We start from the raw sequence: 13,407 nt of genomic DNA on the forward strand, positions 1-13,407 counted from the left end.
CCAGCACCACCAACCAGGAAAATAATGAGGGCAGGTACTGGCATAACACTGAAGACAAGGTCCACGTAAGTGATGGAAGAAATCCATGTTGAACCACAGAAACAGCTAGGGGCTAGCCATGATTTATCATCCTTTCATTACAAACAACCAAACCTTTGATTGACTTGCATGGAATTAGTAGTAGAACTTGCAACTACCTTCTCTAATTATGAAATTAGAAAGGCCTAAATAGGTCTCTGCTCAACAAGACTGAGTTTAAAAAATAGTGAGGACTCCTTAGCCCCAACCTGTTCTTTATTCTGCTCGCACTTTATGTAAGTATGTACACATAAACAAGATCACTGAAAATGCTCTCACTGTAATCTTAATTTTACACTTTCTCAGTACATGTGCTAAGTGATAACAAAAGGGACTTTGACTTTTCTCCCCTGCAGAAATGCAGAGCAACCCTCACTCATTGCTATCAGTTGGAATTAGAGTGGCACAGCCTTCCTGAAGTAAGATGGTTAGGAACAGAGCCTGGATTTGTGTAAACTGTCACAGCTCTACAGAAGACAGTGAAGCGACTTTGTTTATACTAAACAAAGAATCTTGCCTTAGTTTTAAAACTTGCCTGCATGTGGGTGTAACCCCATTTGTTACATCTTGAGTTTTGTCTTTATCAGAAAAGCTTGCACAAGAGCATTCAGAAACACAGACTCAGTATTTTTGGTTAAATGTGCACAATTCCATCTGGTTTAACAGAATTGTGCTCGCTTTGACTAGGGCTGAATTTTGTCTTGGCATGCTCACTCCTTACATAATCACCCTTTAGATTTATAACACCTCACATGTAGAAGTAAAACTGTAATGCTAAGAGCCTTTCTAAATCAGTACCACAAAGGTGAGCCCATGAGTTTTCTGTTTTGTGATACTGGTGAGAAAACTAAAATTGAGATGTTGAATCACTTTGTGTATGGTCTCCTAAGCCTTCCAATTTGCTTCCCACTGCAACCCCATAAAATATTACTTAACTTTCCAAAACAGCCACAGAAACCAAAAAAGCAAACATCCATACATGCACAGCAAACACTGCTGTTCAATAAATAATATTAACGAAAAAACCACCCAACCCAACAGACCTATTTCTTCTGTGCGTGGCATTTTTTTGACACAGCTTCAGCACTCAAGATACTTGCACACCGTTCTCGGTGCCATCTGTGGGAGTCGTGCATGTGTAGCTAAGGGCAGAGTTGTTTGCTACTAAGAAATTACTGGATTGTAAAAAAAAATTAGTGAAAGAAGCTCTTTGAGGTTTTTGCTTTGAAGAATTTTCAATTAAAAGTCAGCACTGAAATCATACAGTTCACCTAGTATATAAATATATTGTTGTCATTTAGGACAACAAGCAAGGTCAATAAAGAATAGTTTTTCTATGATGTCTCAGTGGAAAGAAGAATGTTATCCATGTGATTGCAAAGGGTCTGCCAAATGGGAAAAATCAGTCAAACAAAGAGCACAGGGTTGCTCTCTGGAATAAACAATTCTAAATGAACAAAAGCTCTACATAAAAGTAGAATGTCCCACCCCCTACTGAAAGCTGTTTTCAAAGCTCTGTATTCTTTCAGAATGCTGTAATACAGATTAACCTAATGTTTTTCTTCTGCTGATACAACAGTCTGGTTCCTCGGTCTACTTCTGTGATTTCAGCTGTCATATTCTGTTCTTAATATTTTTGTATTTTACAAACTGCCTTTTAACTTATAAAAATCTGTTTTTCTCTCCCTACCCTTCAGAAAATGCATCTGTACCATCCACCTTTTACATCAAGCAATTTATATATATAAATTATGCTAGAGGCAAAGGAGGCCAAATAAGCCAAAAAAATCCCCTTTTGGCTATACAGTTTCAGGAGAGCTTACCTACCCTTCCCAAGGCATGCAACCAAAACCAAGCAAACTCAATCCTCTTGGTATGTGCCTGGAATACTGGGATGCATCAGACCCGTGTGCTAATTTAAGGTGCTCAGTGTGCTACCAACCTGGAAGACCTCAGCTCATTGAAAACATACAGGAAAAGCGATGTATGAGGAACAAAGACAATACCTTAGAAACCCAAAATATGACTGCAGTGACAGGATATGCCCTATGTTCTACAATGGTCAAGGCAGTACCTGTCCAGTGCCTTGCTGGCACAAAACCCTTCTTGATTTTAGGGCTTTTGTCTGTACAGCTGGTGAGGAGAAAAATCAGAGTGGGTTAAATAACTCATACAACTATGAACATCCCATGTACAAAGTACTAACTATTGCATTGGATTTTATCTAATACCCCTTGATGTGATGAGGCTGGCCTTTGCAAAGACTCCATAAAAACTGCAACAAGTTCAAAACCCCCAAAGCTCACACACACTGTTCCACATTAAAATGAGCAAGTTTTAGGTAGCTGCTAGCAGTTCTTTTAGTCAGGAGTGCTCATGTCTTACCATAACCTGTGTTACTTAAGCATAACAATTTCAAATCACATAACACTAACCAGCAAGCACAGGTTGTCAGCATGAATCTGGAATTCAGACAGTTACTGAAATAGTTTTTGACGTAACCTTGCTTCCTATGCAGATAGAAAAGTAAGATGTCCTCAGGATTCGGCTAAGCTGGAAAGAAGCTCCCTAGCTAAGTCTTCTCACTAGAAATTTCCATTGGAAACTGTATTTTATGGGCTGTGACACTTCAAACTGAACGAACTTAACTAATATTTTGAAATTCCCAAGGAAGATGTTTAGTTTGTATATTAGCATTGCTCCTGTGAAGTTTAGAACAGTTTATACCAACTCATAATCCAGCCCATTTCTTTCTGACAGCATGTATCTAAACCCAATGAATAGTGTAAATGTCAATATGAACAAGTAGCTTACAGCCATGCCATTCATATGCTGAATTTTAACCACTGCAGGCTTAGGAGTCCTGTCATTCCTTCAACAGAGCAAGAGAAAGACCCATTTCTAGTTTCAGTTGCATTTAAAAATATAATAAAAGTTGAACTTTAACAGCACAGTTCCCATTTTATCCCTCTATGTCCCTTGTCATTGTGTGCAGTTATGCTGGCAGATTCCTACCACGGCAGAGCTGCGATTCTATTGCAATGGAGACAATTTCTTTTTCTTCACAGAGATTTCCTGCATACTGGGGAAAGGCGTATGGACATAACGGGGCAGAACAAACTGCCTGAAGGTTGCAACTGTGCACTGCTGCCAGTCTCAGGGAAGTGCCAAGAGAACCATTTTCACAGGAGGCTGGATCCAGCTCCCATGAAAATTACAACCACCTTAACAATCAAGATATTTGTGTAACAGAACATGTGAAAATTACCTACAGAGAATGCATAATCACTAACGTAAGGAGGTACAATGTAAGATCTAAATAGAAGTAATGCAATCATGATCATTGGCAGCATGATCACAGTATTGCATACAGTTTTAAAACATCAGCTCCTGTTTTGAGTCCTGAGACTGAGGCCCTTAAGTGCTATGACAGTGTAGGTTAAAAACCCCTGACATCTCACTTCCCGTATTACCGCTTCTATCTATATAGGTCATATAGTTTCTACTCTCAGGACAGTTGAATTTGTCAGCACTGTTTCAGTCTCACTACTCTTACTTTTTAATACAGAGCGAACCTGATTAAACTATACTTTAGTCGTGTGTTCTAAATCATAGGACACTATAACCACTACTACAATAACAAGCACTAGAGGAGACTGTGATTAATTTCCTTGGGAGTGCGCTGGGGGTTGCTCTGAGGAGGTTAGCACAACTGTTAAGTGTTATTTTTTACTTGCTACTCCTACTACAATAAAGTTATCCATTAGTTTGTCTGCCACATTCCTTGGAAATGCAGCTCATTTGACGTAGTTTCTCATGTATGTGTCGCAACGTGGAGGCACAGGGGATGGCTAAAGGAGGCTTTGAATGCCTTTGGATGTACTGTTTTGGTTAGCTCCTGGGAGTGGGATACTCAAAAATCTGCAAAACTATTAGACATCTGAGGATTGGCCTTTGCTCTATTTACAAATGCATTAAATTCAAACATCTTTACCACCTATTCTGCATAATAGACACAAATTTCCCTCATCGTAATGCACAGGACTGGCGTTCTGGTTTGAGACTTAGTTGTTTCAGCATAAAAGGGAACAAACTGACCTACTTTGTACACTACTGTATAATAGAACTGATTTGTGGCAGTAGCTTATGAAAAGTTTATATACCCACACTGTTTTGTTTAAATAATAAGAAATACAAGAATGACATTTAGTAATTTAAACATTTGACAACAGTAATGAAAAATACCATAGACCCAGACAGTAAGAAGATGAAAATCCATTAAAGAAAATCTATTGGAATAACTTACTAGCAAGGGCTTATTGTAAAATATATATATATAGAAAGGAGTTTCATCCTCACCTCCCAATGAAATGCCAAAGAAGCCTGAACATGAAATTGGAGCCACCAGCCATCTTTCTGAAATAAGACCTGACTTTTAAAGAGACAGTTCTTTATAAAGCCTAGGTAATTTTAGCCTCTTACTACTAGAAGTCAGCACGTATGCAAGCATCAGTGAAACCTTTGACTTCAGGAAATCTCAGTCACCAGTGATAAGGAAATGATGTCTTGAAAAAAGGTTTATTAAACAGACAAATAAAATAAACCGGGAATAGTGCCCATAGACATTCCTTCTACTCATGGATCTGAAACAGAACTGTCAGAGGATCACTCAACAGGAGAGGCTTCTGCAAAATGGATATATAAAATTGATAGGACAAACATAATTCTCCAAATCAGCAACAGAGTTTATAAAATGCTCAGTCTTGCCTCCATGACTTTAGAGAACAAACAATTTCAGGGCATTTTCTAGTTCACTTAGGACCAGATTAGGGAAGCAAGAGCTGACACTGGGACTCCCAAACACCAACATCCAGTAAGGGAGATGGGGAAAAAGATGGCTGAAAGAATTTGTCCAATGCACCATGCTTTCCTAGTATTTTGACAGAAAGATTAAGAGTTCAGTTGGATATATCTGGATGGCATTTTAGAACTTAGGTTCTACAAAGAGAAAAGAAATATTGGAAGATACAAGCATTAGACTAGATGAAGAACTGACACGAACACCTGAGACTAGGAGAGAACAAACTACACAGGATTAGATGTACTGGATACTATATGGCTACTGATTATGCAAGTGCCCTCCAAATCACACAGTGACCTGAGATTCATGAAGAGACATGCACAGAAACACAACAGTTGAGGAAAGAAAACTGAGAGAAAGGTTCAGAATAAGGGCAACCAGCCCATCCTAAGTATATCTGATTAATGCAGGCTTTTTCCATGAAATAGTCAACATAGAAAAAGAGAATGGTGAAAATAGAAAGAACTGAGCAGAAGTGAAGAGAAACCATTCCAGAGTGACAGCTCCCCAGCAAAAAGCATTTTGGGCTTTATAGGCAGAAGCCAACATAGGCAGAAAACCAGAACACCAGATTTGCTGGGCAGCTTCATGAAACCTTCATTTACACCCATTAGCCCCTCCTGTTTCTGAAATGTTTCCTGCTTGCAAAATATGATAGGTTCTGTAGTCATCAAATTTAAACTCTGACACAAACTAAAACAAGTGATCAGGTAAAGAAAAAAGGAACAGTTACACTGAAAGAGTATATATACTAAAGAAAAAAGGAACAGTTACACTGAAAGAGTATATATACTATATATAACCTAAGTGGCTAATGCCAGTGTCTGGGTTTAAAGGGAAGTCTGGGGCAAGTAGCTGCATGTTCTGCAATCTGTCACTCACTTCTTGACTGATCTCTGAATCATATTTTAAGACTCCACTATCAGTTCATGGACTTCCTTTTCTTGCCTCCCCCCCCTGCCCCAAGAGTCTCAAGTCTGTTTTTCCTGCAGGACTCCGGGGGTTTTACTTTTTAACTGGTGGCAGTCTTTTCTCCAGGCTTTTACTGCAGCTCATACACATAACTTTTGGGTTTGCATCTCTAAATGACTAACAAAAAACACCAATGTATTTTTCAGTAAAATCTCTCCCATTTTTTCACTGTTATCTTGAAAATGGTTAAAAGAAGAAAAAGAGAAAAAAGATTGCAAAACCCATGAAGAATTTTTCCTCCTTTGAAACAGAAAAGCAAACAAAACCCGATATTTCCATAATCACAGAAAAATCACCACATTTCAATTGTCTCTTTTCCATTACAAATCACTATTAACAACTGCAGAGTGATGGGTAAAAATACCCCTTTGGTACTGGAGGATTAGTTCAGACTTGTGCCAGCAGATACAGAGCTGTGCCTCTGCAGCACACTTCTGCAGATCACAGAACACGTATTTTGCAGCTTATCTAAATGATCATCTTTCTTTATTTTCTAAACATTCCCAACATAGCTCCAGAAATTCAATGTACTGCAATCTTTCTAACTTTTCAAAGATGTCTGAGGCTGGGTGTGGACCAATAAAGAGGAATCTGTATCATGAGTCTTATGACTTTTATCACTACATTCTCAGCTGTTAGTGACAAGATTAAACTTCCAGAAACATCTCAAGCATCCTGAATGAGGTTTGATGAAAACCACCACATACTCAGCCCTCGGCACTGCTTTGTTCTTGGATTTGTTTTATTTTTTTTTCTTCCTTTTAAGAAGAAATATTAAAGTCTTCTATGCAACTGAAACCTTATACATGTGCTTTTAAATCAAAAGCAATCAATACATGAACCTATTTTAAGCCATTTTGACTGCAGCACTTTTGTTTTCAGAAAGAAACAACCAAATACCTGTAAATACAGTAACGCTTAAGGAAAAAGGAGAGCCAAATTCTTTTAATCGCAGTGTCCTACTGACAGCAAATAGCCGTCCGCTTCAAACCTGTTTATAAGGCTCAGACTGAAACAAAATAATTTGAGGAAATACTTTCAACATGTCAGACCTCAACATAGATATGTAATTGTATATATGCTAGATAATATAACAGGTATATTGAAAGTGTAAAACCAGGAATATGGGCAGGTCACCTCTTACAAGAGCTCCATAATGATATTAACTGAATAATTGCAACTACAGTAAAAGGAGGGCAGAGGAAATCAGAAACAAATTATTTTGCTTAAAATCTTCCTGAAAAATTACAATATTCAACTTCTCTTGGTAAAAGTGAGGGGAAAATAAACCTGAAAGAAACTCTCACATAAACCTGACAAATTCCTTACCATTTACTGAGCTAAATTTCCTAGATAATCCACAGAGTGGATCTTTAAAAATTTCATTGCTATTCGGGCTGTGTTTTCCTAATCCAGCATTATTACCTACAGTACATTTTAAGTATATTTTTTCAGCCTACTGTAAGATGTCCAATATAGATATATCCCCTTTCCAATATTTTCCTTGGGAAACTACTCAGCCCTGCAAACATGCATGTGATTGTAACTTCATTTATGGCCCCATTAGTAAGGATCTATTACAGCATGTGACTACACTCATGTTTATTTGTTTATGGAATGAATTCCAAGAAGTTTTACAGTGTAGCCTATTTGTTCTGGGTACTGAATTTAATGTTTTTCCCTTCCTCAATTCATTCTGCTTTGATGTGATATGATTATTTACTTTGCTACAATTACATGGAGCCATCCTTCATAAGGGTGCAGACCAGACTTCCCCTGTTCAGCTTGGTAAGCATATTTAGCTTTCGAATCCTTCCTCATAATTCAGGTGGAGACACATCACAGCTGCATAAGGCGCAACTGACTGTATTTCGTTGCTTCTTGACAGTATGCATCTGTTCCTGCTCTAGTGCTCCTAAAATACGCAGCCTGTTCTCCCCTTTATCTGCAATCTCATTCATATTTTCAAGGATTTTCCTGTGACAGAACAGCATGTTGCTGGTCGCATCTTCCCAAAGGAAAAGATTCTACCAAAAAAGCATTTGTAATATCTCTCAGTCTATGTGAGTAGTAACTTCTACTGCCAAAGGAGTAATACAGCTGGAAAATCGAATGGAATGTAAAAGAATAGTCCCTCCTGTATCTGGAAATCACACCCCCACATACACCTGCTGTGAAGATTACTTTCTGTCTCAGTCTGGTTTAACTAGATTTTCCACAAACTGTGTACATTTACTGTTACAGAAGTACTTTGCAAAGCCAAGGCTATAGTTGATATGTAAGAACTGCTAGCTAGGAGGGTCACAACTGGTTTTTCCATAAAGCCAGGAATATTTATTTCTTACAGTAAGAACAGTGCTTTTTACAAATAAAATTTTGCAAACTTTAAGCAGGTAAGAAGAATGCCCTTAGGAAACAAAATAGCTGAATGTACTAGACAGTATCTACAGAACCAACAGCCTTTCCACAGCACACCAGCAAAGAAATAATCATTGTAACAGTGTCAGGAGAGTGTTTTGTTCACATAAGTGATGAATGAAGATTTAGGTATTTTCATTAAAAAGTTCAAATATTTTCAAATTCCTTTCATTGTAGGACAGGCATTTTTCATTTCCAGTGATGTCTCAGCAGTACTGCATCTGCATAACATACTGCTCAGAATCATGGCTAGATGGGGTTTGTCCACTGCAGGGAGGCACAAAACAAATTAACCAGGTCATTAACAAAAACCCAAATGTTTCTTCTTGGAAACATGAAAGCAAAAATACAGCTGGAGCTATGTGGGATACCAGCTAGGAAGCCAGCTGCAGGAAATTATGTCCAATTTCAAATGGATGGTTTAGGGTGTAGATACTGACAGAATTGATATGGACAGCCCTAGATAAATGAACACTGGGAAGAGTTCTCCTAAGCAATCTCATGGTAGAACATCAGCTGCATGAAACCAAAAGCAGATATTGCGATGTGCATGCCCCTGTGTCACATCCTGCCAAATAGGAAAACATAATCTCAAGTAACATGCAGGTTACATACATTTACATTAAAGTAATTTCAGCAAATAGGAATAATAAAATCAGAAATGACAATCTCAGAAAAAAAAATTAAAAAAAAAAAGGAAAGAAAGGGAAAAAAGGGGAAAGAGGAAAGGAAAAGGAAAGAAAAAGCCCCCCATCTTATCCACTAATCACTCACATGCTCTGCAGGTTGTTCTTTATTGGCTGTGTTTTCTGTAAAAGGTAGTAGTATTTTTAAGATCTGTAAAATATTCTGGAACAAATTTATCCCATCAGCTGTGCTATACTGGGGAGAATGCTCTCTCCCTACAAGTCTAAAGCTGTGAGCCACTAAACTGAGTCTATAGTGTTATGCTTTTCTCTAAATTTTCAGTCTGAAACTGTGAAGAGTAAGGACTATCACACCTTAAATATAGATCGCTTTGTGGAATGTGATGTTACAGCCCTGGAGCAGTATAGCAAACAAAATGTCAGCTAAGAATGTTGTAGCTTTATGATCTTAGGTAAAGGCTGAAAGAAACACACCTCCTTCTTGGCACTCAGAAAGAAATTTGGCAGGCATATGCACTAAAGAGGTCAACAGTCCTTGCAAAATTATACTTAGAATTTTCATGCAAAGTTTTCATACTTTCTACCCTAGAACACTTTCTGAAACGAGTAATACATAGTGTAAAAGATACAGTGAAAGAAGAATTACAAAGAAAGAAAATAAATGGGACACTTTAAACACGCTGTGAAGCAGGGGGAGGATCAGTAGTTTATATGAGGCTACATTATACCCAGCCTATCAAACCAAGCAGCCACACCATGTAGGGTATGGTTTCACATGACACAGCAGGCACAGGACAGATCAGCTGATCTGAAAGTGAGTGGCCATCACAAATGGGCAGTTTGCCTTCCCTCTATTTACTGTTGCAGTATTTCTCTTATAGTGGATATAAGGACTGTGTGTTTACTGGGCAAGCCAGTTTGTCAGGCTGATCCAGCAGAAAACTAACCCGAGGGGCAGCAGACCGGAACTGAGGAGCAGTTCTTTGTCAGATCTGCTGAGCCCACTCACCGTGAAGCCATGATTGCTAGTGCCAAGAAAAGGAAAAGATGGCAGAAGCCTTGGCCAAGGAAGCACAGGGCTGCCTTTTTCAGGGAGAAGCTGCTGGATTGCCTTAGCTGCCCAACAGAAATCAGGCTGGTCCTTACTTGATGAAAAACCTCAAAAGTATTTCATGCTGGTTATGGTCTAATGAAAACGAAAACTTCACTATTTGTTTCAATAAAATGAACATGCTTTAACACAATTTCTGAAAACAGAAAGATTAGTTGAGAGTGCCTTTGTATTTGTTAATTACAATGAGTTTATTTTTTTAACTTCCTCTTTAAATCCTTTTTAAGTATCAGACTGGTCAAGATCATACAAACATACTTTCATAAAATTATACGTCTTTGCCTCAAACATACCCTTGAAATAAGGTCTACACAGCATTGTGCTGAAAGCCACAACAAAGCAGAATCTGTTAGCTCACATTATCCGAGTCTTTGGCTGATATTTTCACGAAAGGTATGCTGATCTTTCTAGTAGTGTCAATAGAATCACATTACTGCCCAAGTCAGCATTTTCTAAAAGCTATTTGGCAGCTCACCATTCATCCCCTACAGTCAGATTCGACACTGTTTACAACATTTAATAAACAGGGTTAGACTCATATACGAATTTAAGAGATACTTCACTGTTACTCTCAATGTATTTTACTTTATAATAAATTGTACCTATTTAAAAACATTTTTCTTCTTTTTCTTTTGATCATGAATCTTAATGCTTTATTTGTGACATCTGAGTGTTTAGTAACAATAAATGCTTTGTCTGCTTCATGAGAAGAGCTCAGTCATTTACTTGAAGGGGATTAATTCAATTAATTCACTTAAACCAAATGTATATAACAACAGGTTAAGAAGTAGTGGTGTTATGCTATTCATTATGAGTGCTCCCAATCCACTTTAGCACAAAGTCAGCTGGGTTAGATGAAACCACTGGTGAAAGTTGACTTTACCATGAAATGGGGTTTAACAACATTAATAAAGAGCAGAATAATAATAGCAGAAATAGGAGCAGCTGGAGCACTAACAAAATTAATTAATTGTGGCATCACAGTTGAGATTGATAATGAAAACCTCTGGACAGTAACTCCTCAAACTAGTACAGCTGTTTCCAAACAGCCATCTGTCTGGGCCCCAAAGCTATTTTATGTATGGATACTCTTAAATTAACTTAGCAGAGCGCAGTTAAAGAATTACAGAAACAATGTGATAATACTGAAAGCTAATGTGATATAAGGAATATAAACTACTGGACTAAGAAAAAAAAATGGAAAAAGGGCAATTTTACAAGTTTCTTTGAAGTGGTAAAACAACTGTGTGTCCTACAGTCCTAAAGTAATTGATCTGATGACAGCAAAGCTCTGTGAGAGTGATTAAAAGGAAATATGTTTTTCCTTTTAAAACAGCTGGCAAAGGCAGCAAAGGAAATCTTATCACTGCATTACTCTCCAACACAATATACATTTTATAAATAGAATGTATGTAAAGATTAAATTTCTTCAGGGACAGGAGGGTATTTTAATCAATTCAACTACCAATTGACACAGTCCACTCCCCCCTTAGCACCTCCTTTTCTTAGCTGCAACATTTTGACTTCATTTAAAATTCATTATGAAACCTGTAAGGTCAACTTCTATCATAACCCTCAGGAATGCTTTTTTCAACCATTAACAGTGAATTAAACACATATTACAAAGAGAAGAATTTGGCTTGTATTTTTCAAATCTATAATGAGATTAATTTTATCATAGTAAATCTGAATCCACTGTTTTCAGATCTTCAAAACCACATCTATTTATTTATTCTTTAAAAAAATCAACGGTATAATCAGCTCCTGCTAGTCACCTGGAGATTGGCTCTTCCTTGGCCAGGAACAAATATACAAGAATACCTTCTCATATTCTGCTCAATTTAACCAAGTTGTGGGCTGCTGGAAGCAACTATGCTTCTCTCTCCACAGTTCACTTTCTCCTTTATGTTAGATACAGCGATCATGTGGCAACAGCACAGTGGAAAACTAACCTGCTCCATACCAAAACCCTCATTGAAACCCATGGCACAGGTACACAATCACTAAAACTGATGCAAGAGCTACAGAGTGGGATCAACCCTTTTGGCAGCTCTCAGTTTGATCCACTTGACTCTGTGAAACTGTACTCTGAATGCTTGTATGTAGTTCAGGGCAAAGGTTGACCATCTGAGCACACAACTGCAACAGTCCCATCAGACTGAAGGACCGCACAGTGGTGACTGGTACAACATGATTTTCACTCTCTTCAACACATGAACAGTACAGCTGAATAACCTCTTCTCACCTCCATCTATTGGTGCATATTTGACATCCCTACATGCATCATGTCACAGTCCCGTCCACAAAGGCTGATAAAAAGTAGACTGGCTGAGGAGCTGGTGAATCCTCCTGCAGCAGCAGATAATCATAATTACACCTCTGTGCCTGAGTAAGTGAATGATAAATTTGGTCCTGCCAGTAAAGCCTTGTCCACAATCAGGGCAAACGCGAACATACTATGGTGCTGCTTCTTAAACCAATCTGTCCTCATTTCTCTTGGCAATTATATTAGGTTGTTTGGGTTTGCTTTCTTTTTTTAGAACTGTACAGGCTAACTTCTGCTATAAATAACTAGAGGAAAATGCCAGTAGAATATTTACTAGATTGAAATCCCACAGTTCAGAAAAACCGTACTATAACCCATCCGGTAAAAATCAGCATTTACATGTTGTGTAGCTGGTAGAGGTCTGATCCTGCCCTCCAAAATACTGTGCCAGCACGCTGTCATAGTCCTCTGAAATCACTGAGTTTTGGATCTGTACTGCATTTTCATTGCTATTTTCAGCCATGCAGGCAACTAACTCAGCATTAAGTAGTATGGAAACAGCCAGCCATTTCCACCAGACATCTCCTCTTCTGTGTGTCCTATTTTATAACGCAAAAAATCAACACAATATAAAAAAAAAATAAAAAAAAGACTATTCACTTACCTTTAGCTTCCTGAATAGTCCAGAATTCTTTCACTACCTTAACAATGTTTTTCTCCTCTCTCAACTTCCTTTGCCACTGACGTAGCTCTTGTACTTCACTGTCACAGCGGACCTGGGAAAGGGAAAACAGAAGATGCTACTAAAATCATATACATTCATGCTACCCAAGTGGATCATACAATTTTTTCTATGGGGCTGTGACTGGGCAAATACATGAAGTTCATCCTTTTTTTTCTGGGCCTGATAGAAAAGCACAGTCCCAGAGGTTTAGTTTTCAACTTGCACAGAAATAAAGCCCACAAAACTGACAAACCCTATTGAAAACATAAATATGCCAATTAGGGGATCATTTTGCTTACAAAGGACGCCTGAGAATGTGATTGCAGTGAG

General features: G+C 38.1%; 1 protein-coding gene and 1 long non-coding RNA gene across 4 annotated transcripts in view; one reads left to right on the forward strand and one right to left on the reverse strand.

Annotated features, from left to right (window-relative positions):
• IQCK (IQ motif containing K) overlaps window positions 1-13,407 on the reverse strand; it is a 49,219-nt gene that overhangs the window by 9,300 nt on the left and 26,512 nt on the right. For 2 of the 3 annotated variants that reach the window (XM_062634792.1, XM_062634807.1), the window contains exons 8-9: window positions 13,018-13,129; window positions 8,220-8,897 (exon numbers count right to left, since the gene is read on the reverse strand). In XM_062634792.1, coding sequence (XP_062490776.1) covers window positions 8,842-8,897; window positions 13,018-13,129 — 168 coding nt within the window. In that variant the 3' untranslated portion in view covers window positions 8,220-8,841. Of the gene's footprint in view, window positions 1-8,219; window positions 8,898-13,017; window positions 13,130-13,407 lie in introns of those variants that run through there. The other variant, XM_062634802.1, reaches the window with a different exon arrangement.
• LOC134172061 (uncharacterized) lies at window positions 4,677-6,766 on the forward strand. Its single transcript, XR_009967816.1, has 2 exons — window positions 4,677-5,667; window positions 5,710-6,766. It is a non-coding gene; the product is annotated as an uncharacterized LOC134172061 (long non-coding RNA).

This window comes from Pezoporus occidentalis, unplaced genomic scaffold (assembly GCF_034315485.1).
Source record: "Pezoporus occidentalis ecotype Australia unplaced genomic scaffold, CSIRO_AGI_Poc_V1 ctg113, whole genome shotgun sequence".
Taxonomy (NCBI): domain Eukaryota; kingdom Metazoa; phylum Chordata; class Aves; order Psittaciformes; family Psittacidae; genus Pezoporus; species Pezoporus occidentalis.